A 24,462-nucleotide genomic window follows, 5' to 3' on the forward strand; every position below is an offset into this window, starting at 1 on the left:
CAGGCGTGTATGATTTTTGAGAAGCAACTTAAAAAGTGAAGTTGGCCACTTTTTTTCCCCCCGCAATCAATAGACGCCAAGTGGGAGGCGATCGGTTGCAAAGAGGACCTCCAAATGACTTTTCGAGTCCATTAAAATAAATCCTCATTTTCCCGATAACCGTGAACGCAGCATTATCACGTGACATCTGACGCTGACAGGCACGTACGGGGTGGAACCGCGAAGCCAGTAGCAATTCCTAGCATATCAGAGCTAGCAATGTGACCGCATCTCAATCTGAACGTCGCTGGTTAATGTTGTGAGCTTATATAACTACACAGGGTTATGAGTGGGTAGCTCATACGCACTTGTCAGTCGGTTGTCCGTATAACAAACCATTATGGATGCAGTGAACGCGTTCAACATGGAGGTAAAGTTTGCTGTTTTTCCCTCCCCCCTTTCCACAGAGCTAAACCCGAAAGCTAACGCTAAGTAGTGTCAGTTTGAGTTAACGTTACTAAGTTAATACCAGCACATGTGTTTGATAGCTGCGAATAGTTAGTTAGATCGACCTTTAACCGCTTCATTTTGTTCGTTTTCTGGGGTGTAAACGTTTGTTCAGTTAAACGTAGTGAACGTAAATATGGCTTGATTGGGATTTTGTTAGCCACTAGCTTAAGTCGAGTCCAGCGCTTGTAACGCAAGGCCTGTGATTTTAATGTCCTGTTAATTGTTAACTTAACCTTCCACCACTGAGGCCACGATGAACTATGAGTATAAATGTACATGTAATAGTAATAATAGCAGCTTCTGTAACGTATTACCACATTCCCTTTGTGTGCTGTTATCAGTGCTGTCAGTAAAGCTGTTATTAAACGTTTTCCTTTGAGTCAACAAGAAACCTCAGACTCACTCACACTCAGGCTGCTTTTTTTAAGTTAAGGTCTGTGTAACTTTATCCATCATAAATTAAGCTTAGTATTTGTCAAATGTCGGTTAATTTATTGTTTGCCACCTGAAACCCTGGACCGTCGTCTTGCTTTGATGTGTTATTGTGTGTCTGTAGCAGGTCTGTAGTTTACTTCCACATGTAATTGTTACACAGATGATTAAGATGATTAAGATATGAGTGTAACTTTTTAACTTTTCACAAGCAAAGTAAAGAACATAAATCCTATTACGTGTTTTTACACAACACATTGAGATTATTGCTGTCATATAAGAAAAATAATCAAATATGAGTCAGTGCCTTTTTTATTTGTCGAGCGTATAATAAGAATACTTTAATAAAAAATAAGAGCCTTTCTATACGCCTTTATTTTTATATATATATGTATATTATTCATTGATTTTAATGAAAATGGTCTATATTGTAATAATGTAATACGTCTCTTTATCTGGATATGAAATGTATGCGGATATGAGATTGTGGTTATATCCCACAGCCCTACATACAGTTCTTTTAACATACGAAACAACTTGTTTAAGATATCTATTTCCTATATTCTGAGTTGTTTTCTGTTACAGGATTTTCTATTATTCACCAGTGTGAAATGGCTGTATGTTGCTGCACATTAGTGCTGTCTGTATTACCCATTTTTTTTAAGCTGCATGTTTTCCAGTGTTATCGTATTCCAGTACTTTTCCCTTAAATTGATTTCCTTTTTTTTTTTAAACCAGTTGTTCTCCATGATTGACATGAAGCCGCCAATATCTCGTGCCAAGATGATGTCCGTCACAAAATCAGCCATTAAAGCTATCAAGGTAAAAACCAATCCTGCTTGCTATTGACAAACCGTAGGTGGCCAATAGGGACATTAAATGACACATGTTTGAATGTACTGAGCGTAGGAGTGGAGATAAGTAGTCTTCATTACCAGATACGTAATCTTTTGGGTTTCTTCCAATTCAGCTTAGCTCTCTCTGTCATAATGTCAGAGTTCAGATTTTTAATTGTTCCAGGCTGCATGGTGTGACTGACGTAAAATTCAGATTTTGAATAAGCCTTTTACGATCTTACAAACCGTAAGTATAACAACGGGATGTCAGGATAACAGAAATTTAGTCGCCCATTTTGTAATAGATTGTTTTTGTAATTTACTTAATTCACTAATTAACTCACAAACCATTTTAATCAGCTCACCGGCCTTTTTTCTTTATTACTTTTCCACACTCGCACACACCTACGCTGGTCTCTCTCTCTCTCTCTCTCACACACATTCACGGGCTTGCCCTGCTCCGTTTTTTGTTTCTCTCTCTCCCTGTATGTGTCTCTGTTGACTCTCTTCACCAATATGTTTTATAAAGTTGCCCCAAAAACACAACATTCATTGGGCTTTTTTCACCCACGATTCCGTCTTAACAACAGCAGGTGAGCTGTGTGTGGAGGAGGTGTTTCTCTGTAGAGCACACGCAACTGTCATTAGACTGGAGGGACAGAGTGAGGGGAGATTGTCCACAGGTTAACCGATTGTGGATACTTACTGGGAGTGAGAGATGCAATACTGAAGCAACGGCACAAAACTCGATGTTGGAGAGAAGTGGAAAAATATTTCTGGTTCATTTTGAAACTGTGTGTCGCCACAGTCTGTAATTAATGGGAAAGGCTGCTTGTAGGCCTACATGCTGCCCTATCAGGTCAGATGGGGCAGAAACATGAGTAACGTACTATTTTGAGAACTTTGGCATTGACTTGGTAGCAAAATATAGTTTCTTGTGACATCCCTAGTATAATCTTTAGTAAAGACGTATTATCTATTATGCTGTGACTGATGTCATTTATTTATTTTTTTATAGCTTTACAAGCATGTTGTCCAGATTGTTGAAAAGTTCATCAAGAAGGTATGTACTATAGAGCTTCTTATTGTACATTATATTACACAAATCAAACTGCGTTTAACAAATGCAATTTGTTATGATCCAACTACTAACTTGTATTTTTTTCCTTCCATTTTCTTTAGTGCAAGCCAGAATTAAAAGTCCCTGGTTTGTATGTGGTTGATTCCATTGTTCGACAGTCACGACATCAGTTTGGTGTTGACAAAGACGTATTTGGGCCCAGATTCTTGAAGAACTTCACAGATACCTTCCAAAACCTTTACCATTGCCCAGAAGATGATAAGGTGCTCTATGTTTGTGTTTTTGTTATATTATATTTTTACAATGGATAATAATTGAAGATATCTCAAGGTTTGGATTGTTTTTTTTCCCTTTATCAGAGTAAAATTGTCCGCGTCCTGAACCTGTGGCAGAAGAATGGTGTGTTTGACATGGACATCATTCAGCCTCTGATGGATATGGCCAATGGAGTCATTGTACCTGCGCCTGCACTGGAAGGTACAGAAGTTAATAAAAAAAAATCTTTGGGCGATGTTTGTCTGTTTGTAACAATGCATTTAAGTGTTATCTTAGAGTTAAGGCAAGTGCAATTGTAATTTCCAGTGTTTGATGAACTGCATGCAAAGATTTAAATATTTTTCTTGTATCTGAATAGTTCCCACTGACCACCGACAAGAGACACAACTTCCTGTTACTAGTGCCTCTGTTGTGCCCCAGCTACCCAGTCCTGATGCCTTAGCTGCTGTGGCACAGCTGTTTCAGTCCCCCCATGGTCAGGAGGTAAGCAGTAACATGGTTTAAGTGCTCCAGCACTTCTGGATCATGGTTGGTGAAGAATTGTTTAAAGGTCTGAATAATTCCTCCCTCTTCCTCCTCTAGCTGCAGAGGATGCTCCAGAACTTCCAGCAGGCAGATAAAACTCTGGCAGCCTCCATTGCAAACAACATACCAAACCCACCCCAGATGCCTGTGGCCCAGCTCCACCCATACAGTGAACACACAGAGAAGAAAAGCTCTTTGGCCGAGGTAACAGTGTAGCTCAGTGTCACCACATTACCTGCTGTGATCAAATACAAATTAATGTTCTCATTTACTTACCTATCTAATATACATGTGTGTATATATTTTGTATTTTTTTTTCTCAGAAACTCCTTGACCGGTTTGACTATGATGATGAACCTGAGGATATAATGGCTAAAGATGGCAGTGCCCAGTCACAGTGAGTTTCATAAAATGTATATATACATCTGTCTGTGTTTCTTTGTATGAATGGGCAGGGACAACAGCACAGCATCATTTTTAAGGTCAGGACTTGAAAGCATGTTGCATATATCACACCATTTCAGGTACTTCCCCCTTTGATAGCGCAAAGAAAATAACTTGTTTGCAATGAGTGCTGCTAACATGTATTAATACATTCAGTGATGTTTTCAGTCAGCTGTTAGAGGTATAGCCACTAGAGGGGTAAAATTCACTGATTACCGACATGATGGCCGATGTAGTGAATTTTTGAGCTGGAATGAAGATAGACCTCTTCTATGTGGATTGTGCACATATTTGCACCAATATGACTATGGAAAGGTACTCCGAAGGCTTCTTTCTTAAAGAGATAACTTTATCAAAGAATATTTAAGTTGAATTATTACCACAAGTACTTATATCTGCGTTATAAACTGGGAAAATAAACTGTTTTCATATTGCCGCATATTGGGTAACATAAACGCCAATACCGATATGTCTGCAACAGGCCAATATTGACCGATAATGTCAGCCAACCGATCACTGATGGGGCTCTAGCTAAAGGGCAAACTATCTGCTGTTATATTATACATTGACTCCAGTATTGAAAGATGTTAGTTCAGAAACAGTGTTCAAGTGTGTCAAGTCATGTGAATATTTTGACGATGATGGTTAATAATAGTTGTTTATTTGGGTTTTGGGGTTTTCTGGTGGACTGTGGAAGGTTTAAGTCCTCCATTTTAAATTGGGTTCTGCTTATTTGTGGTATTACACTTATGTTTTATTGAAAACTACAAAAATCATGATGATGTGACATTTGTTGAGGTCTTTATGAAACAAGTATGTTTTTTTTTTTCCATCTGGAGACAATTTGTAGGCCAAGGCATCTCTGCAGCACATTACTTATTACAACATTACTTCCTTATAATGCTGTTTTGACACACATTTCACCTTTTATCAAAAATTTGCAGTTCTTGTGATTTGGAAATTGCACTTGTCATTCAATTGTGCAATCCCTAACCCACTGTTTTTTTTATTTTTTTCCTATGACATGTGAGCGTCTCTGCTTTGAACAAGGCCCACAATGATGTTAGTTTTGGTGTAGTTGGTTTTTAATGTGTTTTATGGTCTTTGTAATTCCCCTCACTATCTGTGTATTTTGTCTTGACAGGGGCATTCCTGAAAACGTGTTTAACCAGTTTCCTGGTCAGATGCCCAAAATGGATAATGTTCATCCACATATGATGGGACAGAGTGGTGGTGTTGAGGTATCCTATTACAATTGAATTCTATGATAACTCAACTAAGTCTCAAATATAGCAGCTCTAATACGGGTGCAGGCTTCAGTGAAAATGTAGTGTGGTCAATATCCCTGTGGTGTCTGTATTTTTAAACTATCTCCTGTGACTATGTCTTTGTCATCCCTCAGTACGGTGGAGGAATAAGTCATGGTGAACATCATGTGATGCCGGATGGATACCGTTCCATAAATGAGGCTTATTCACAACCGCAGGTAAATCTTCCAAGCCCGTTCAGTTTAACCTGATTGAATGCCTCTGTTGTGAAAGAAAGACTTTCAGTTTGTGTTCCACTGAATTTGCATTTGAATGTCATCTTTTTTTCCCCCCCAGAAGTTATTTTTGCTTTTAGTTAGTACAGTACTACCTCAGTTGGCAGGGAAATGTCGGTGCTGTGTCATATTTGAATTTGAGACCTGGGTTGTGAACTCTTTAAATAAGAACAAACTTGGAACATGTCATCATTGTCTAATAGGGAAATTCAAGAGAAGACTCAACTATGAGGCGGGAGGGCAGACACCGAGGCTTTGGCAAGAGATCAAGGTCCAGATCTGGTTCCAGGTAAGAGGCTGTGTCATCACATAACTGTGTAGTGCTGTGGATTTGACGTTGATGTTTTAAAATGCAGTTCTGTCTCTTTTACACTTGCCAAAGCCTATTGCCTATATTGTACTTACTGTTAATGTTACAGTGGGTTAAGAAAATATTTGATTATCTGCTGCGGTACCTGAAGGGTTAATTTACATATCAGGAATTATGGAGCAGATAGTGCATGCACTGCACTGACACACTGCACATGCTGCAATGGACTCCCAGTGCTCTGTGTTCATTTCCTGCTCAGGTGAAAGGTGAAAAGGATAACGTTCCTCTTAGGAATTGCATGATTTGGTTGCACAATGTTGAGTTGTTTCAATGTTCCGTGTTTCAGATCTCCCAGGAGAAGAAGATCAAGATCTTCTTCTCGCTCAAGAAGGCCTAGGCATCGACGCTCTCGTTCTCGCTCCAGAGAATGGCACTGGAGATCCCGCTCTCATTCTCAGGACAGGAATGAAAGGGAGAAGGACAGAGAGCGCAGACAGAAAGGTCTTCCCAGCATAAAGAGCCAGACACTCAGTGGTATGTGCTGTTGTGTATAACAGAAACAAACCTGTGAATCTGAATCTAATCAGTTTAAATGTACACTATATTAAGAATATTTTCACCGCTTTACCTTGCTGGCCACTAACCGTAGAACTTTCGTATTTCTTGCATAAGCTTAACTGCACTGCACACTGTATTCTGCCCCAGATCTAGCTTTGTGGGCCAGATAAACGGCAGGGATAAATTTTTTTAAAATACAGGGAAATTGGTTGCCAACATGGGAAGCCAGATTTGTCATGCATTTCTTTGCTTTGAAACCATTACCTACAGTGAATCTTATGATAAAAGTTACTGCTGAAGAAAGTCAACAGAAACACACAGAGGTGGGGCACGCATATCTCTAATAAGGGGTAATGTAGCCTAGTCTTTTAAATATTTTCAAGTATGGCCGTCCCCACCATACTTAAACTGTCATCCTGTGGGAATCACTGATCTGGATTTTTGGGGTAACAAGATTTGTCAAACATTTAATTCTTTGAAAAACTGAGTATCAAACATTCACATTTAAACAGATAGTAAAGTTAAACACAACCCATCCTCTAAGTTGCTAATGTCATTTTGCTTTCAGTTTGCAGCACTACACTTTGGGTTGGACAACTAGACAAGAAAACTCAGCAGTCCGATGTGATGTCCCTTTTGGAAGAGTTTGGCCAGATTGATTCTATCAATGTAAGTGTGGACAATTCACGTCAAAGATACTTGTATAATCCTCTATGATCTTAAGATTATGATCTCAAATTCCCTTTGCTTTCTCTGTGTCCAGATGATTCCTCCGAGGGGTTGTGCTTATATTGTTATGGTTCACAGACAAGATGCCAATACAGCCTTGAACAAACTCAGTAGGGGGTCATACAAAGTCAATCAGAAACCTGTTAAGGTACATAAACTCTTACAGAAATTTCACTTATACATTTGGTTCTGTTTAACTTGTTTTAGTGGTAACAATAAACTTGATGATTATAGCTAATTTCATTCTTGCCTAGATTGCTTGGGCTTTGAACAAAGGTATAAAATCAGCACACAAAAAGTTCTGGGATGTGGAGCGGGGAGTTACCTACATACCCTGGAGCAAAGTCAAAGTTGATGAGTTGGAGAGCTATCGGGAAGGGGGTATACTGGACGCAGAGACACTAAATCCAGGTAAACACTTAGTTATTCCTTCAGCTTGGCCAAGATTTACCCTACTGTGTGCTATTAGAAGCAGTTTTCCCTCATGTTGTCATTGCATTTTCCTTTGCGCACAGAGTGGAATAATGCCAAGGACCTCAATAAGCTGGCAGCTGTAAATGGAGCACTGGAAAGTGTACCAGCAGATGGAACCATCACTGCTCATATTCAGGTAATGCTAATACAGTCTTTAAACACCTTCTTTTTAATAGTGTTGTTATTGTATTGGTTTAATGGCCTTGCCATTGGAGGCTTACTTTATAGTGTTTCTTGTGGAGGATGTAAGGAAAATAAATTGTTGCATATGAGTAGTGGAGCTTATCTGAACCACCCTCTCTTCTTCTCTTCAAAAATGATGTCACTGGAAGTTTAAATTCAAAGAAAGTACCCAGGTAAATGAATGTTAGAAATAATGTACCTAAAGGCTATCTCATTCAGTGAGAAATACTCTGCAAATCAAGTTGTACACATGGCACATTTCTATGGCAGACCTAGCTTTAAAAAGCTTTTATTAGGACTTGTACTGTGGGCCAGGGGGAATGCCTTATGCTAACTGGCTGAAAAGTGTTTATTAAAATTGTGTTCTGGGACACCTGAAACTTATTTCCAGTCAACAGTTAAATCACTGTTACATTGTAAATTCTTGCTCAGTCTATATTGGGCTTTAAGTAACCACAGTTTCATTAATGATGGTTCTGCTACTATGTTATTTTTATTTTAGTTCAATCCCTTATAGTTAAACTAACTGACATTTCAAACCGTACTCACTATGTCACCCAGAAATAAAGCTTAAAGGGGACCTAATATGCTCATTTTAAGCTCTTTATTCTCAGTGTGAGACTCTACTGGAGTGCCTTTGCATGATTCTCATTCAGAAACATCCTTATTTAGCTTATACTTGCCCTTCATGCAGTCCCTCCATTCTTGCAACAAGCTGTCTCTTGAAGCCCCCCTCCCTAAAAGCCAACTTTCTTCTGATTAGCCAACTTCACAGAAGCCTGATCAGGGACTGCACCCAGTGCTTATAAACACTGCTTCGTCCTCTTAATGGTCTCGGCGACATGATAGCTACAATAACTTAGCTTGGACAATAGTGATATGGGGCACTGAATTTGATCAATTTACTGTTCATCAGACCACAAACGAATAACAAACAACAAAATCATACGCCTCCAGAGTGGAGGGAACTGGGCCTCACTAACTACTATACAAAAGCACAGAACTTTTATCATTTTATTCACTGGTTTTGGTGAGATTGAATTATATTTTATGGAGAATTTTTTTTTTTTTATCTGGCCTTCCCTCTGATGTGCTCTGTGTGCTCAGCTTAAATTTCCAGTGATTTATGTTGCTTTCTGATGGACAGATTGCTTCACTGTTGCTTTAACAAGACAGGCTTTTATGTCAAAAATGTAGAAAAAGACTTTGGTAGGTTGCATTCAGATGTGTCTGAGATTTCTGCTCACAGGGATTACTTTAACGTACGTTTACCTCATTATTTGACACTTTGGCCTAATATCAACATCTGACATTGCAACATTGCATAACAGAATAACATATAGGTCCCATTTTAAAAAAAAATAAAAAAATAAAAAAATAAAAAATAAAAAAAAATGTAGGATGATTTTAAGTTTCAACCATGGTATAAACCTGGTGTCCAGTTAAAGAACACGAATTAACCTTTGCTTGTAAGAGTGCATATGCTCATGTATAATTTTACGTGGGCTTAGGCAAACTCTTGGGCCACACTGCCTACCTCTGCCTGTGCGTGACGCAGAACTGCTGCAGCTTGCAGGCCTTGGTATCCACACAGACCGCACTGCTGCTGCTGTGCTGTTACTGCCAGCCTTCTATCTCTCTTCTACTCAGTCTTTCTATATTGAGTTTGCCTTTGATAAATACAATACAATAAAAGCTTTGTTAACACATTAATGGATCCTCTCCACAGAAACACTAGTTTTAAAAAAATTATTGAGATTATTCTCATGTCTGACATATTCTACAGATATACATATAGACATTGAAACGGTAGTAAAAGGAGTAATGTTGGTATGTTGGTATGACTACGAACAGATCATGTCGAGAGCTGCACGTGGGGAAAAAAGAGGTGAATTATCGTTTCCCTAGACGAAGTGTTGCTGCAGCCATGCATGTTGCTCACATGGGCTGTGTGGCTACTCTAACCTGTTAACATGGGCACCGAAATTAAAACCAAGAGGTTTCACAAGGCCCACACGCTGCTCAGGTTGGCATTGTGGCTCAGCATAAGGCTTAGTCAATAGTGATGCTATCACCCTCTGGCTTGGTGCATACTGATTGCGTCTACACTTTTAGTGTGAGTGATTTACGCTATCTGGTCTGGTTTAAACTAGGCTAACATGAAATAGGCTGCAGATGTCAAAACCAGCAGCGACAGCTGACTGTGTCTAAAAAAGGATGCACATTTACCCGTGGCCAGCATTTGGGTTTATGTTTGTGTGAATGTTTATGGGCTTGTGAGCTCCATATGTCACAACTACACAACTGAAATATAACGGGATGACAAATACCTTAAATGGAACATAAACCATCACTTGAAAACCCACACAGTGGCAATCAAATTGTTTGTGTGGACGTTCATTTTTTGTGTCCTATTTAATACCTTGAATGTTGATGAGGCTGAAATATCAAAGTACTTATTTTGGTCATGATGTAATATAAATTGGATAAATTCAGCCAATAGCAGATGCATTCTTTATAATATCTCTATAGAAAACCCCATAATAAACCCTTAAAATTGTGTCCTGGATGTTCAGATTATAAATGGTTTGAGCTTTGAGCAGCTCAACTTTCTAAGCGAGTTTGGGTGCAATCAGTTCTTATCATTGTGTTGTCTTGACTTGGTGTGGAACACTGAGCTTGTCATGTGAAACTTTCTAGAAGAGGTCAGACAGCTTGTAATGGTTATATATTAGAACCTGCTGCCCCAAACTTGTGCTTTTAGAAAACCTACAGTCAAGGTGTGTGCAACAGATGTTGAATATGATAGTATTTTGTAGCGCTGAATTAAACTGTTTTATTAAAAGAGAAAATTTAATGTTTCTGTCTGAAATGAATATCAGATTATTTACCCTCTAAGAGGGGTCATCGTGTCACTCATGTCTTTATTTGCATCATAAGGGTTCTTTCAGAGTCACCAAATAAGCAGGCAAATCTAATTTGGTGATTTTATCCATTTAACCACAATTCAGATAAGCTCCTCTGCTGATAGGCATTAAATTCAGAAATGCTTATTCATCAGTTTTCCTTTTTTCTTTGCAAAATATTTGCACCCTCACTCGGTGACCTTGTACTGTGCAGTATACCTTATTCAAATAAAGTGGGACATTACAAAAACCTTTAATTACTGTGGTATGTGTAGAGGGAAGAATTTGTTATCCTGTCTCTGTTTTCAGTCATGCAGCTCTATTATTCAGAATGTCAGTTTCCCAAAGTTATGAGCAGTTGTTTTTTTTCTTCACATCTAACTACAAAAAAGGTTTTCCTAACCATCCTCAGTGGTTGAATGACAACAAAAATACTAAAATGGGTATATACATGAATTAGATCCTTTTTGTGGGAAATTTCTTTGTTTTGGTTGCAAACGGTGTGAACACTAAACTCTGATTTTGAGCTAGCAATAACTAAATTAAAGCAACATAATACATTGTATTTTTGACAGTTCAGGTGATCATCCAATATAAAGGCAAAATCTAAGTAAGTTTTGTAGAAATATTGAACATCATCTTCATCAATCTTATAACACATTTTTAAAAGGCCTCCCATGACCACATGTTTAATAAATTGAAAACAAACTAGCTTCAATGACTCATGATCCAGCTGGACTGTTGGCAAACTACCAAACATAGCAGGCCTGCTAAACTGCACACCTCACTGTGAAGAAAGGTTGCTCAAATGTCGAGAGTATCTGACTGTTGGCTGCTGGAGGAAGAGTGCCCAAGTGGGAGACAAGGTAAGCCGACAACACCGTTAGCGCTAAACCCACCAATTGTTAATGAAAACTGGTCAGAGATACGATTTTTTATATTTCTTTAGACATGTTTTTGGTAAGGGGAATATTTCCTAACAAAACGAGGCCTGAGTCATTTTTCATGAAGGGGTGAATGGCAATTTAAAATTAAATCACATCTGCCACGCCTAAGAATGTGTCTAAGGTAGATCAGAATTTAAGTCTATTTTATACTCCATCATCCATATACCACAGTACATACATTAGGGTTCAGTCATCTGTGCTTGTCTTTATACTGGATATGTAACTCCAGTGCGTGCTATCAATCAACTTATTAAGAAAAAACTCACCTTAGTCCTAAAATCGTTTTTTTTTTTTTTTTTTTGTCATTTATTACTCAATTAACAACAATTTTTCATTCTTGCCTCTGCATTAGTTTGTTGCTGTGGCTATTTCTCGAACATTGTAAAAGATAATAGGTCTAGCTTAGCTTAATTTAGTTAGCAATTTAAAATATGACCACGAAAGAATTAAAATAGACATCCTTCAGGTAACTTTTTTTGGGACATTAATGTGACAAATTAATAATTAATATTGATAATAGTAATATTCTATAAATAATAGTATAATATAAGAGTATACATATACTCTTATATTCTACATTATGAATATATACTATATTGTACTATTTTATACTCAGTAAGTACTATAAATATACCTTCCTATAGTCCTTCCTGCCGTGGCCCGGGTTCAAATCCGGCCATGGGCCCTTCGCTGCATATCATGCTCTGCTTTTCCTGCCTCTCTCCACAGTCACTGCATCCAAAAAAGTCAGTTTTATAATCATAAATTCATTATTTCTGGTATTTTAAGGAAAGGATCTACCAACTTGAAACTAGAGTGAACATTTAAAAATGTTCTTGAAATTACAGATTTTTGCAATTACTAAAACTAAATGTTATTGACTATATACAAAATAGGCTGTTCCAGACCTGTGGCAATAGGTACAGGAAAGTGTTGTTTTATTCATCATATGTGTGTAAAAATAATGCACAAAATGACACTAGTAGACTGCACACTATGCCCACATGTTCACTCCCCTAGCCATGCTCACTTTATACAAAATAATATAACATGGACATGGAGGCAAAAGATTGAGTAAAGCACTCATTGAAGCACTTGCTTGTTTGGAAGACAGTTTAACATTTTTTGTCGTCTCCTGTATGTGATGTTCACATCTAGCTAGCCACCATACATAGCTGAATTTCATCAGAGGACCTTCAGGTTGTATCACTTCAGGTGGATGAGATGCCCTCACTCTCCTTGATGTTTGTATGTTGCTTTTTCTATTTGACATGCCCGGCTGGGAAAAAAGCTGCCATATTTTCTGTACAATTATTAGTTATGACAGTCATTTTGTTTTGGGGAAAAAAGAAAATATGAATTTCAAAATGATTGGTAAAGTTCCAGTGTGTAACATTTTGGAGGAACTACTGGCTGAAATTTAATATAATATTCATAGGTATGTTTTCTTTAGTATTTAATCACCTGAAAATAAGAATCGCCATGTTTTTGTCACCCTAGAAGGAGCTGTTTACATTGACAGAGGCAGTGGGTCCTCTTCCACTGCCATAATTCTACAGTAGTCCAGATCAGGCCAAAACACTGGCTCTAGATAAGGGCCTTTCGCGAGTTTTGCAGCAACCATGGATTTTCTTTCGCCCTTGGTTGAATCAAGAGGTTTCAGTTGGTTGCAATTTGCAGTCTCACTGCCACTAAATCCTACACACTGGTCCTGTGGTGTTAAGCCTCCCTGTTTTTCTAAGTCTGACTCTGTGCATTATGGAATTTTACAGATATCAATCAATCATTCTTTTAAATCTAAAGCGGTACCCCTTTTTCGTGTTCTGTTTCCAGCCAATCACCACAGAGATTCTGTGGCAGGCATCTTACATATCCATATAAAGATCCAATACGTTTCTTGATCTATAAAGAGAATGCATCTGTTTGAATTCTTTGGATCCAAGACGTGACTTTCGAAAAGTTGCTCTTCTCAAGCTGACTTCTTTTAATACCTGCAAACTCGTCACCATTTGATGATTTCAGCATTTCGGATGTAAGATATGGCATCCACATGAGTTGTAGAGATGTGAAGAATTCTTTCTTTGGCAATCACCTTTAAATGTGTTTGGTCATCGGCCCCGTTACTCGACTACACGTTTGGATACTCAGATAGTAAGGCAAACTGAGGTAAACCCTTTTGTCTTCAGTTATATTGCTGCCTAGAACATTATTCTGACCAAATCAACTGAGCATTGAAAGCAGCTAACGCTAGCTTCATTGTATAATGTGCATCATAACATTCATACTCTTTATTTATATGTATGTATCTAAGAAATCCACTCACCCGCACATGTATGTGTCAGGAAACGCTGATGTCCTGTTGTCCAATATAAATGCACATCAACTCTACAGTAACTCCGAAGCAACACCTTTGCTCCCTGGATCAGCACATCCCAGCTATTGTACTTTGACTGGCTCTTCTGTCTGTATGGCATGTTTGTGGTACAGGCATCAAATGATGCATGTCAACTAATGTGACACGGCCGGTGTGTTGCACTAAAAGGATGGATGGAGGAGGAGAGAAGTGGCAGTGTAGTTGAATTAAACTGTTGAGGCAGAGTCTGCTCAGTAAAGTGGGGTTGCCTGGGTTTTTACCACTTTACCACTTAGTTTTTAATGTCTTGCACAGTTCTCAGAGTAGCTTAAAAAAAAAAAAACAATGAAAACTTTCTTTTCCCATATTCCATCTTTTCATCTCTGAATTCATCAGGATGCTCCATTTACATGTTAAGTTCTCACGCTGTTAACCCAGGATGGGTTAATAACCAAACACAACAAGCTATTACTTCTACAGTTAACCCGGGCATGTAGAAGTAAAGCAGGTACAACAAAAAAAATTAATGGCAGCCCTTGGACTGAAGTGGACAAGGTAAAAAAGGTTTTTACTGCTCATGGACACACAGGGTCCACATTTCAAAATGTCAACCTCTGTGTTGGCCTTGTACTTCTCATTTTTGATGTATTATTTTTATGTGTGGGACCGTTTCAAAGTAAGTGGAAAAAGAAATGAAATACAAAAAATAGAACTAGCATGTATGAATCAAAAGTGGCCTGCAATTTAAAAAGTAAACTAATAGTCAGCAACAAACTATAAATTCATGCACATTGCAAACATGCAAATTACCATTCCAAAAGCGTAAGTGCATAAAATAGACTTACATTTCCCACTTGGAAATGTAGCTTTTCAAAATGTAGCTCTTCAAAATATTGAAGAATATCAGTTTTATCAGTTTACAGTTTTTAAGGGATGGAGCCCATTCAAATGTTTATATAACTTGAGATTAATGTATGAAAACATCAAAACATTTAGATTGTTTCTATAAGACTGCTGCAGAATTATGAGAACTTGTAAAGCCAGTCTCAACCCATGTTTTTAGATGACTTTTATTTAAAAAAAAAAACTATATATATACTCCAAAAGTGTTTTAAATCACTCATCACTAAGAGTTGTGTATAGTTTTAATTAGTTTATGCTTGAACTAAAACCATCCTAAATCAGTGTAATTAAACACTAGGTTCTTCTGGATATAGGTTTTCACAAAGGTTTTGCATATTTAATCTTCAAGCTTGTGTTTAGAATAGAAATAAAGTATTTGTGAATGTGAGCGAGAGCCGGGAGAAATCAGGAGAATGAGAGAATCCATATGTGGTGGTGACATGTTGTAAAACCATGTGCTGTTCTCTATTTATCCTTGATTTCTTTTTACTTTTTTTCTGACTCTTGGCCATTAGCATTGCATTGTATAGGTAGCCCAGTCATTAACATGGATTATAATCTAAAATCTGAGCAGTCTTCTCCTTTCAGTCGTTTTCAAGTGAAGTGACATTTCAAGGAAAGGGGGATTCTTCAATTTCATCAAATAGTACAACAGTGGTCTAGATCCATGTGTGGAGAACATCACCCACATGAGGCCTCACAAAGGTGAGTGTTATAGAAATGATCTTTGGATATTGGGATTCCAACTCTGATGATACTGTGGACTGGTTGGAAGGTAATGACAGCTTCATTCATAATAAAATGGACTTTTGAATTTGCTTTTACTCATGAATAACATATCAAGGCTAGTTTATTGTAGAGCTGCCTCATTATTGTCTTTTCACGTCTAATAAGTAGCAGGTGTTAACAAAGAACAAAGGAATTATATTGACAAGCTTGAAAGCACTGAAATGATACCTGTGGGGTTCCCTAAGTGGAATTAACCTGCAGAAAAAATAGAGGAGCACATATCCTGTATTTTCTGCTGATGGAGAGAAACACCAGGGTAAGAGCAGACCCCACTGTTGGCACCCCCATGTTGTTTCTTTCCTTGAATAGCATCAGTGTTATTGTGAAAAAGCATGAAAGGCTGTGCCCAGATTAAAAAAAACAAAATGATGGTGTTCTCTGTTTCATTTAATTGCTACCAATTAAATTATACTATATATATAACTTACAAACTTCCAGGTAATGACTTGGAATAATTTAATGCAAGGACTTGCATTAGATCAACAATTATGTAAAATCTAATTTATTGGGAAAAATATATATAAATTGTGTATTTTCCTGTTAGTACTTCCTTCCTTCAAATAAGGTTCAGACGTGCAAGTGGTAAAGTTAAAGCCACTGTGTATAGGATTTAAAATGTTCATCAATCAAAATTGACATGGCAGACAAAATGTACATCACAACCCAGCACCGATTAGGCATTTCAAATTATCAAAATGAAAACCAGGTGATTGAGCGTCACTGTATTGTGGTGAGAGGTTAACAGTCAGGTAGTAAACTCCAGTCTTTATCTACAATTCCTGACATTTTATTGATGCATTCAAAAACTTGTTCTTTTTTAACCCATCAAAATGGAAATAGCTATCAGAACTGAAAGATTTTACTGACCTGTATTTGGCTCCTGATGAATCAAATGATAACCATCTTAATCCAATGCATTAGTGGCTTTGCCTGCAGTTCCTCTGATGGCCACTCAATGGCATAAGGTAATTATGCTTCTGTGACAGGTAATAACGAAGCAGCAACTTTTATGGCTGGCTAATTAAGCCAACACTGAAGTAATAAAAACTGCAGTTCTTTGAATGGCCACTGGAGGCTGGCTGCAGAAGTAAGGCAATCTCCGTAAGGCCCCGTATTAAAATGGCCAACTTTACAGCAGAAATACACATGTTAAGAGCCTGGTAAAAAAAACACTTTTGGTCTCTATAGCTCAATTCCCCTTTCATGACAATTGTACAGGCGGTGAATTTCTCCCTTTTAAATTATATCAACACGGAAAGCAGAGTGCTATTTGCTTTTGCATATTTACGTGTTAACTGTAAAAAAAGGCAGTTAGGGAGGGACTTGTTGTGAAGGTTGACTGGCATTTATAGTAACCAATAGTGCTGTGTGTGTCACCCACCCACTGCTATGCAGCTAGCGCTATGAGCTAGCTTCAGCTAACAGCAGATACAGTTAGCTGCAGTACATTAGCGGTATGCTACTTTAGCAAGTATTTCTGTCCATCAGGAAATTCTGTAAATCACAGAGAGTTGAGGCTGAGCAGCCAGAGGACATCAGAGTGAAGCAAAAAAAATCATAAAATATGATCCAGTTTCACCAAAATCACATTACGTAATCGTCTTTGCCCATTTTTAGATTTACCATCAGCCTGCGGAGTAAGGACTCCCAAGATGGCGACGGCCAGAGCCGACCACACTTAGCTTCACAGCTCCTCTTCAGAAACCTCTTCTGACGTCACAGAGGCCAGGTCCATTTTAATTATACAGTCTATGGCTCTATCTGCTGCTATTCTTTTTTCTGTTGCAGATATGCTGGGCTTGTCAGTCTTTATAGATTTTAAGCCTAAACTAGCTAACATTTGTGGTATTGTTTCATCACATGATCAAATAGATATTTGATCATCAACATACATAATACCAGCAGTCATCCGTGCATATATGTGTGTGACAAAAATATTAATTAATTGAATTAGAATTTAATTTATTTTTTGTTTATTTTATATGTTTATGTAGAATAAGCCTGTAACTTTGTTGTAGATGGCTACCAACTATTATACTTTTAAAACAAAAGAAAAATCTGTGACTGAGATGGGTTTGCCTTTTAAGGGCACATATATTACATATTTCAATAATTCTGAGCCCTCTAACAACATATTGTAAAGAGAGCCTGATCGTGCTGCGGGCCTCTCCTCCCCATGGGCCCCAGTGTAACCATGCTGCCTGAACTGTATATTAAAGCCCTTGTGGCCACTAGAAGGTGTTTCCAGGAAAAAAGAATATTGAAATAACTCGGAAATCCCAAAATTCTCAAGTCTCTCTTGAAATACAAAGTAAGTATATTGAAACAGTCATTGGATGTGTGTGTGAGTGTGCGTGTGCATATATATATATATATATATACATATATATATATATAGCATGTATATATTCTGATGATAGTTTGATGTGTGTACATGTATATATGACAGTATAAATACAAACATTTCAGTCACCAGATTTATATACTACTATATTGATTTCTACCAGACATTATAAAATGGTTCTTACTGTTGCCTACAGTCGCTTTAATGTATATAGTTGTTTCCGATTGATCTGTTGCTAAAACTTTCTGACATTGACAGGGAAACCTTTCCTCAGCTATAGCATTGTGAAAACCATTTGAGGTGCGATCAATGATTAATTTGTGACTCATCTGTGCAGAGATGGATTTTATCATCTTATCCCACTGCATGTGATTAAGATAAGTTGGAACAGAAAGGTGCGTTCCATCCAATGAGAGATTGTTTTGACATGCAGACATGAGACACATCTGTTGTTTCTGTTAAAAGGGGTATTTTTGTACATTTGTTCTCACCTGTAGGTGATTACCTTGCAACATCTGGTAGGCTTTAAGATTTCCTTGAAGTTGTCAGCTACTGTGACCAACACTTATGCATTAATGGAGAAAAATTTTAATTGTGTTAATGATAGATTTAGGGTTTTAGGCTTAATGCATGGCACATGATTTCTATCTGGGGGAAAAAGTTAAATGTAGTGAGCAATTTTAGTTACGTTTACCATAAAGCTTGATTCTGTTAACATTTTAAATGTTTGATATGATTTCACAATAACTTTGATTTCAAAACTACATTATAACCTTTATTTGCCAAATACTGTAAACTTGTCATATATATAGTAGATTGTATTATATTATGTATTTATTATACAACAAATGTGTCAGATGCTATTTCGTATGCCCATACACTATTCTTATGTTTTAAAATAGTATATTCACAGTCAGTCACAGTCAGAGAAAACTCCTATATAGAATAATTATAATCTCAGCTAGGAGTCCTTGGAAGAAAACAACTGCATTGCTTCATGCTTTATTACTTCTTTTGATAGATAATCATTATTTGTCAGCTGTACCGTACGTTTGACAAATTTAAGGTTGTATCAATACAAATATACAAGTGCAGTTACATTATTGATAAAAGGAAGTAATTGTCTGTATGTAGAATGTATTTTGTGGCAGTTCTGTGAAATCAGGGACATTGTGACAGAGGTCAAAGGCTTTCCATAGTGATCAGTGTCATAGCTTTTGTTTATTGTTCGTTTGTTGGTCAGCAGGATATCTTGAAACATGTGAACACATTTCTGTTAAAGTTAGTGGAAGTTTGGTGGCAGTCTCAGTTCAAATAATTGTGCGTGTGCATATTTGTTGCATGTATGTACCGTCTAAGACACTTAAACACTTCCCTGCTCGGGTCTCCACCTTTACCTTGACTTTAAGGCCAAGCCATTCTGTTTGCTGTAACTCTGAAACTAAGGAAGAGTCCTAAAGGTATGTTTGCAGAGACAAATGGATTGTTCAGCATTTACAGGATGGTGATTTGAACCCTTGGAATGCAAAAATAGGTTTAATAATTTACCTAAAGGGTCAATCTCCATCACTAGTCACCAAAAGCTCCACCAATTAAAACTCCCACCTTTCCTGTTACAATTAGCCAAAGTGATAGTAAAATCTTCCCATATAAGGTCACTATTCTTTAGAAGTTACTTTGTTACCGTCTATTTACTGTGTGTGGTTGTAGTATGTAGTGTATACAAATCAAGAAACCCTTCTGAGCCTGGTGTAAAAAACTGCAGTTGCAAGGGGTAAGTAACAAAAGACTAGCCCATTTTTTTCATTCCAAAGACATAAATGCTATAGATTCATCTAGATTCTGAACATCTTTACTTCCACCAAAAATCTAACTTTTATACATTATTTCAGCATCGACCTCCTTCATACTAAATAGTATATGTACAATTTTGCGTGTGCTGAGCAAACATACTTGGCCAAAGGTAAATGTGCTTCTTATTCTGACTGGGTGACAATTTATTTGAAATTAAGGACTGACGGGCAGATCTAAAGAAATATTCATGGGGTGACAAGAGGGAGGCATGGAGACTGTAAGAGGTGGAGAAATATATGCTGCAAACAATAATATATTTGCTTGGAAAAGCTCGTCAGTTTTTAACAAGTTATTTTTAAAACTAATCTAAATGAATGAATAAAAAAGTTAAATTGGACAACGAACTGGCTCTGAAGACTGATTCGTTTAGGGACATATACCATCATATAATTATTCTGTATTCTGGTTAAGTATTGTGGGAGTCCATATAACCCCTTAAAATATATCATTGTTATGTCACAGTGTTTGTTATATATGGGTAAACATCCACATATCAAAGTATGTTTGTCCGTAAACTAAACTGAGCTGAATTTGTGCAGATTTGCTCCATGTTCCATTTCCCTAGTGTGTTTAAAGCTATAATAGTAAGAATGAATAAAGGCAGTTTTACTATACAAAGCTTGCTGTTCTTCTTGTAAGGGTGTGTTTACCTCCTTTTTTGATCTGTGGACTTCATCTACCACACACTTGTGTTTCCTTTTTACAATGCTTGTAATTTAATACTTGACATGATGTATACATTTTGTCTTGTATGTTTACAGATTGGTTAGCTATGCAGTAGGTTAATGTATAATAGTATTGTTTTCTGGGGACTCCCCTGAAAATTCTTGGGGAAACTCAGAAATACTGACAAAAATACTCATCAAGAGATTATTTTCCTCATCAAATGTGACAAGGATAAATTAAATACAAAGGGATGCAATCATCAAGAAGCTGCTTCAGAATCTATTAACACCGTTTTTTTTCTTTCAGTTCACTGCTTCAAGAAGGCTTTCTTGCTTGTTTCTTTAATCTTAATGACAATGCTATTGTGTTTCTTTGTCTTCCAGGTGCCACCGGTTGAACAAGCAGCACCCATCGGAAGTCCACCGGCTTTTCCTGGCCCCATCATGCTGTCCCCTACATCCATGCCTCCAGGAGGAGCTCCTTTTATGCCCACAGAGTTTGACCGTACAAAGTTGGTACCAGGTAAGACATTTGTATAGGACAATTGTTTGGATCTTTCCAATGTGAGTGTAGTCATGTTGATTGAAATTAACTTCTGTTTGGACTTGATAATATGAACAGGTCTCTGCTGCAGTGTTGTCACTGTTCTGGACTAGATGCTATGCTCCCTGGTCTGTTTTTTTTTGTGCTGCCACAATACTTTTCACATTTTCCCACTGAGGATCAATACAACCTTATTCTCTTTTGCAGCAGGAAGTGTAAAACTTCCAGAGGCGTCCACCAAGGATTCTATAGGGGACAAAGGCACACCCTCAGATGTAGGCACCGACAACCGGCTGGGGTCTCCTGTAGCACCGGGGATGACCCTGCCAGGCCCTGGAGTCATGCAGGGTCCCAGACCGGGTATGCCACCTATGCAGCCTCCTCCCGGGATGCCGAATCCTCATCTACCTCCATTCCTGTCACCTCCAAACATGCCACACATGCCCCCAGAAATGATGCCCGGAGGACCTATGTTTCCACCAGATAGGTTCAGAATGCCAATGCCCTTTCCTCCTCGTGGCCCCCCTTTCCATCGACATCCTTCTATGGGACCAGAGGGCATGAATGACAGAGAAGGGAGGCATTTCCGAAATGGGAGGCCAGGGTTTGGGTGTCCGCCCTTCCACAGAGGGAGGTGGTAGATGTTAGCTGAGTGATGGACCTGAAGGGGAGAGGATGCTGAACCACTGTGAGACATACTAACAAATATCAGGACATCCGGTTCAACAAGGACTGCGGTGAACAACTGTTGGTGCTGAAAAGACTTTATTTTATACCACCAGAACCTTTTCCTAGTGTCAAAAAACAAACAGTGAAAAACAAGACACGATGTTCTGAATGTGGTCTGTGCTCCTTCAAGTTCACCAGAGAAGAGACACTTTGCTGTAAATATTGTATGTGCTTGTAGCTGTTTGCTATCTTTTTGTATATTTGAAGTTGTGTAGTTTATGCTTACGTCTGTAATCCTGGTAGTTGGGGGTGAAAACAAAGGCAAAGTCTGTATTTTTGAGCTTAGTTTTTGTCTATGGAAGAAGATTGTAAAAATCTATTATACCTTTTGGGTATTTTGTTTTTAGTAAAATCCCTTTGTACCACACTGATGTTAAATTCTTCACCAGAGAAGACGGTTTTCATTTAAAGCAGAAGATGATTTCATGTCTTGCCAGTAGAGGGTAGAGTAAACCCTGTTACCATGGCTAGCCTCTGTTGTACATTAAGGTCACACCTTGTAGAATTATGTGCAGTGAATATTAAAAAGAGGTACTACCATTTTCATTGTTTTATTTGTGTGGACTGAGGTGGGTTACAAAATTGTCCTGCTTGTGAGGTTTCTGTCTTAAACATCACTTAGCAAACAGTCATGCATTTTCTGTGAAGCATACAGCTATACAAAAATACTTATCTGCAGTTTACCTACCTGTCATAGTCATGATTTTAAAGGTTTTAGTTATGGGATCTTGATAATAATATGAATTATTATTGCCGCCTAAACCATTGTTGATTGTTTAAATAGAAGTCAGCTTAGACCTAAGTCTCTTATCACATTTCTTGTCGCATTCATTTGCTCAAAAAGCATCTGTATGTTCGGGAGCAGGAGATGGGATGCACAGGCGGACTGCACCAATGAGCATTTAAACAATGCGTTATCATACGCGTATCTGTGTTGGTTCACACGATGATACAAACTAAACACTCTGCTCTGCTGTGTATTTCACACTTCATTGAATGCCGATTCGAGGTGAACCGCAGCTGATTGGCTCTGCGAATAAATAAGTGGCATTCCCATGATCCACTTGCACCCCGTCTCCAAGGAAGGTGGGCTCCGCCCCTCTCAGCGGTGTGGAAACAACACGCATGGTCCGTGGACAAGCAGACCTTGGAGAGGCGGCAGGAGTCGGAGACGCGGATGGGCAACACCGGCGTGTGAAACATGAAGATTTCAATGTCAGGACGGAAGCTGCCAGGTCCAGACGCTGGCGGTGACAGGTATGTAAGGAGACCGGATAGCACGCCGTCCTAATCATGATAAAGATCAATTATGCTCGATGTCCGATCATGCTTCCGCGTGGTCCTAGCGCCGTCTACATACATGACCGCGTCACTCAATCACACAAGTTTATCAGAGGTGACGGACGCTGCCGCACTGAGGCGGTCGGTGCGGTCCACTGGACGAGGCCGACAAGCTGTGTTATTGTACACGGGATGTCGCGCCTCTGGTGCCGATTAATTTAGTCAAACATCAGTGATTCAGGGGTAGAAACAGCCATATAGCCAGGATGACGGAGGACATACAGCAGGGTTAACGTGCATGTCCACGCATTTCACAGTCCATCCCAGTATATGAATGCACAACCTGCTCTAGGTCCAGCAGCTCTACTGACAAATGTCGCTTTCCATCAGCAGTAGGATGTTGGTTTGACGAGACTTGCAGAAAAAACAGACACGGTGACTCCGCCGTAATACCTTGAAGGTGTCTGAACGCCTCTGTGGTCATTATTACTGGGGGGGAGGAGGAGGAGAAGCCGTGTGTGGCCTCAGTGCGGTAAATTGTTGCATGAAGCAGTCATTTAATCGGACTCGTCTAGTCTTTCCCCGTAGTACAGATAAAGCAGCGCTGTTGTTGCATTTGCACATTGCTTTAATAAACAGATCATGTGCAGGTGACTCAACTGAAAGGCGATAACTCATTTGTGCAGCTGCTTTACTCCAATGACCTTATGGTGTCAAGTTTGTTGCAGCGTCACTGTCTCCTGCTGAAAGTGGTGTCTTCCTTCCTGTTGTATTGCTGTGTGGCTGTGATGATCATCTTAAACTGGTCAGTGCACAGGTGACTATATAAACTAATGAGAATGTGTAGTGATGTAGCAGGTTAAGACTTAATGCTGCATCATGACACTGAAATGTTTTAGCTTCAGTCTTTTGAAACTGAGCATTAATTGGCTGGCACAGTCAGCAGAATATATAGATACGATTTTTTGTGTTGGGCAGGCGTCTTGTTGCTGTCATTGCGTGTGCAGTTTGTGCTGCCAAGAGAAATAGAGTTTTTCTACAAATAATCCCACCACTGGGAGGGTAAGGTACAGTTTTTCCTCAGTCAGCAACTTGTATTTACGGTGACTCTGGTATGACCTGACTGGTCTACAAACAAGCCATGGTAAACAATCAAAGGGATTTAGACACAAGAGAAAATATATCGTATATTATAATAAAAAATAAATAAAATAAATTTAAAAAAAATAAATAAATAAATATATATATATATATATATATATTAATA

General features: G+C 38.4%; 2 protein-coding genes across 2 annotated transcripts in view; both read left to right on the forward strand.

Moving 5' to 3' along the window:
• The first annotated feature begins 196 nt into the window (after nucleotides 1-196).
• Nucleotides 197-22,454, forward strand: LOC118341651 (SR-related and CTD-associated factor 4-like). Its single transcript, XM_035679965.1, has 18 exons — nucleotides 197-409; nucleotides 1,660-1,743; nucleotides 2,776-2,820; nucleotides 2,940-3,101; nucleotides 3,198-3,315; nucleotides 3,473-3,597; nucleotides 3,697-3,843; nucleotides 3,963-4,036; nucleotides 5,228-5,324; nucleotides 5,486-5,569; nucleotides 5,830-5,915; nucleotides 6,283-6,470; nucleotides 7,063-7,163; nucleotides 7,258-7,371; nucleotides 7,478-7,634; nucleotides 7,739-7,833; nucleotides 21,026-21,164; nucleotides 21,393-22,454. Exons 1-18 carry the CDS (start codon nucleotides 380-382, stop codon nucleotides 21,824-21,826), a joined length of 2,280 nt encoding a protein of 759 aa, XP_035535858.1. The 5' UTR covers nucleotides 197-379; the 3' UTR covers nucleotides 21,827-22,454.
• Nucleotides 22,455-22,792: 338 nt separating this feature from the next.
• tiam1b (TIAM Rac1 associated GEF 1b) overlaps nucleotides 22,793-24,462 on the forward strand; it is a 42,677-nt gene continuing 41,007 nt past the window's right edge. Inside the window, exon 1 of the mRNA XM_035679960.1 lies at nucleotides 22,793-23,171. The gene's annotated coding sequence lies outside the window, so the exon portion shown is untranslated. The remainder of the gene's footprint in view (nucleotides 23,172-24,462) is intronic.

This window comes from Morone saxatilis, unplaced genomic scaffold (assembly GCF_004916995.1).
Source record: "Morone saxatilis isolate NCDOM2014 unplaced genomic scaffold, NCSU_SB_2.0 Contig8, whole genome shotgun sequence".
NCBI lineage: Eukaryota > Metazoa > Chordata > Actinopteri > Moronidae > Morone > Morone saxatilis.

What these genes read in the sequence shown, in the direction of transcription:
- LOC118341651 (XM_035679965.1), top strand. Translation starts at nt 380, where the DNA reads ATGGATGCAGTGAACGCGTTCAACATGGAG. An exon ending in GACAGAGTGGTGGTGTTGAG is followed by an intron (nt 5,325 to 5,485) that starts GTATCCTATTAC and finishes GTCATCCCTCAG; the next exon opens with TACGGTGGAGGAATAAGTCA. An exon ending in AGGCTTATTCACAACCGCAG is followed by an intron (nt 5,570 to 5,829) that starts GTAAATCTTCCA and finishes ATTGTCTAATAG; the next exon opens with GGAAATTCAAGAGAAGACTC.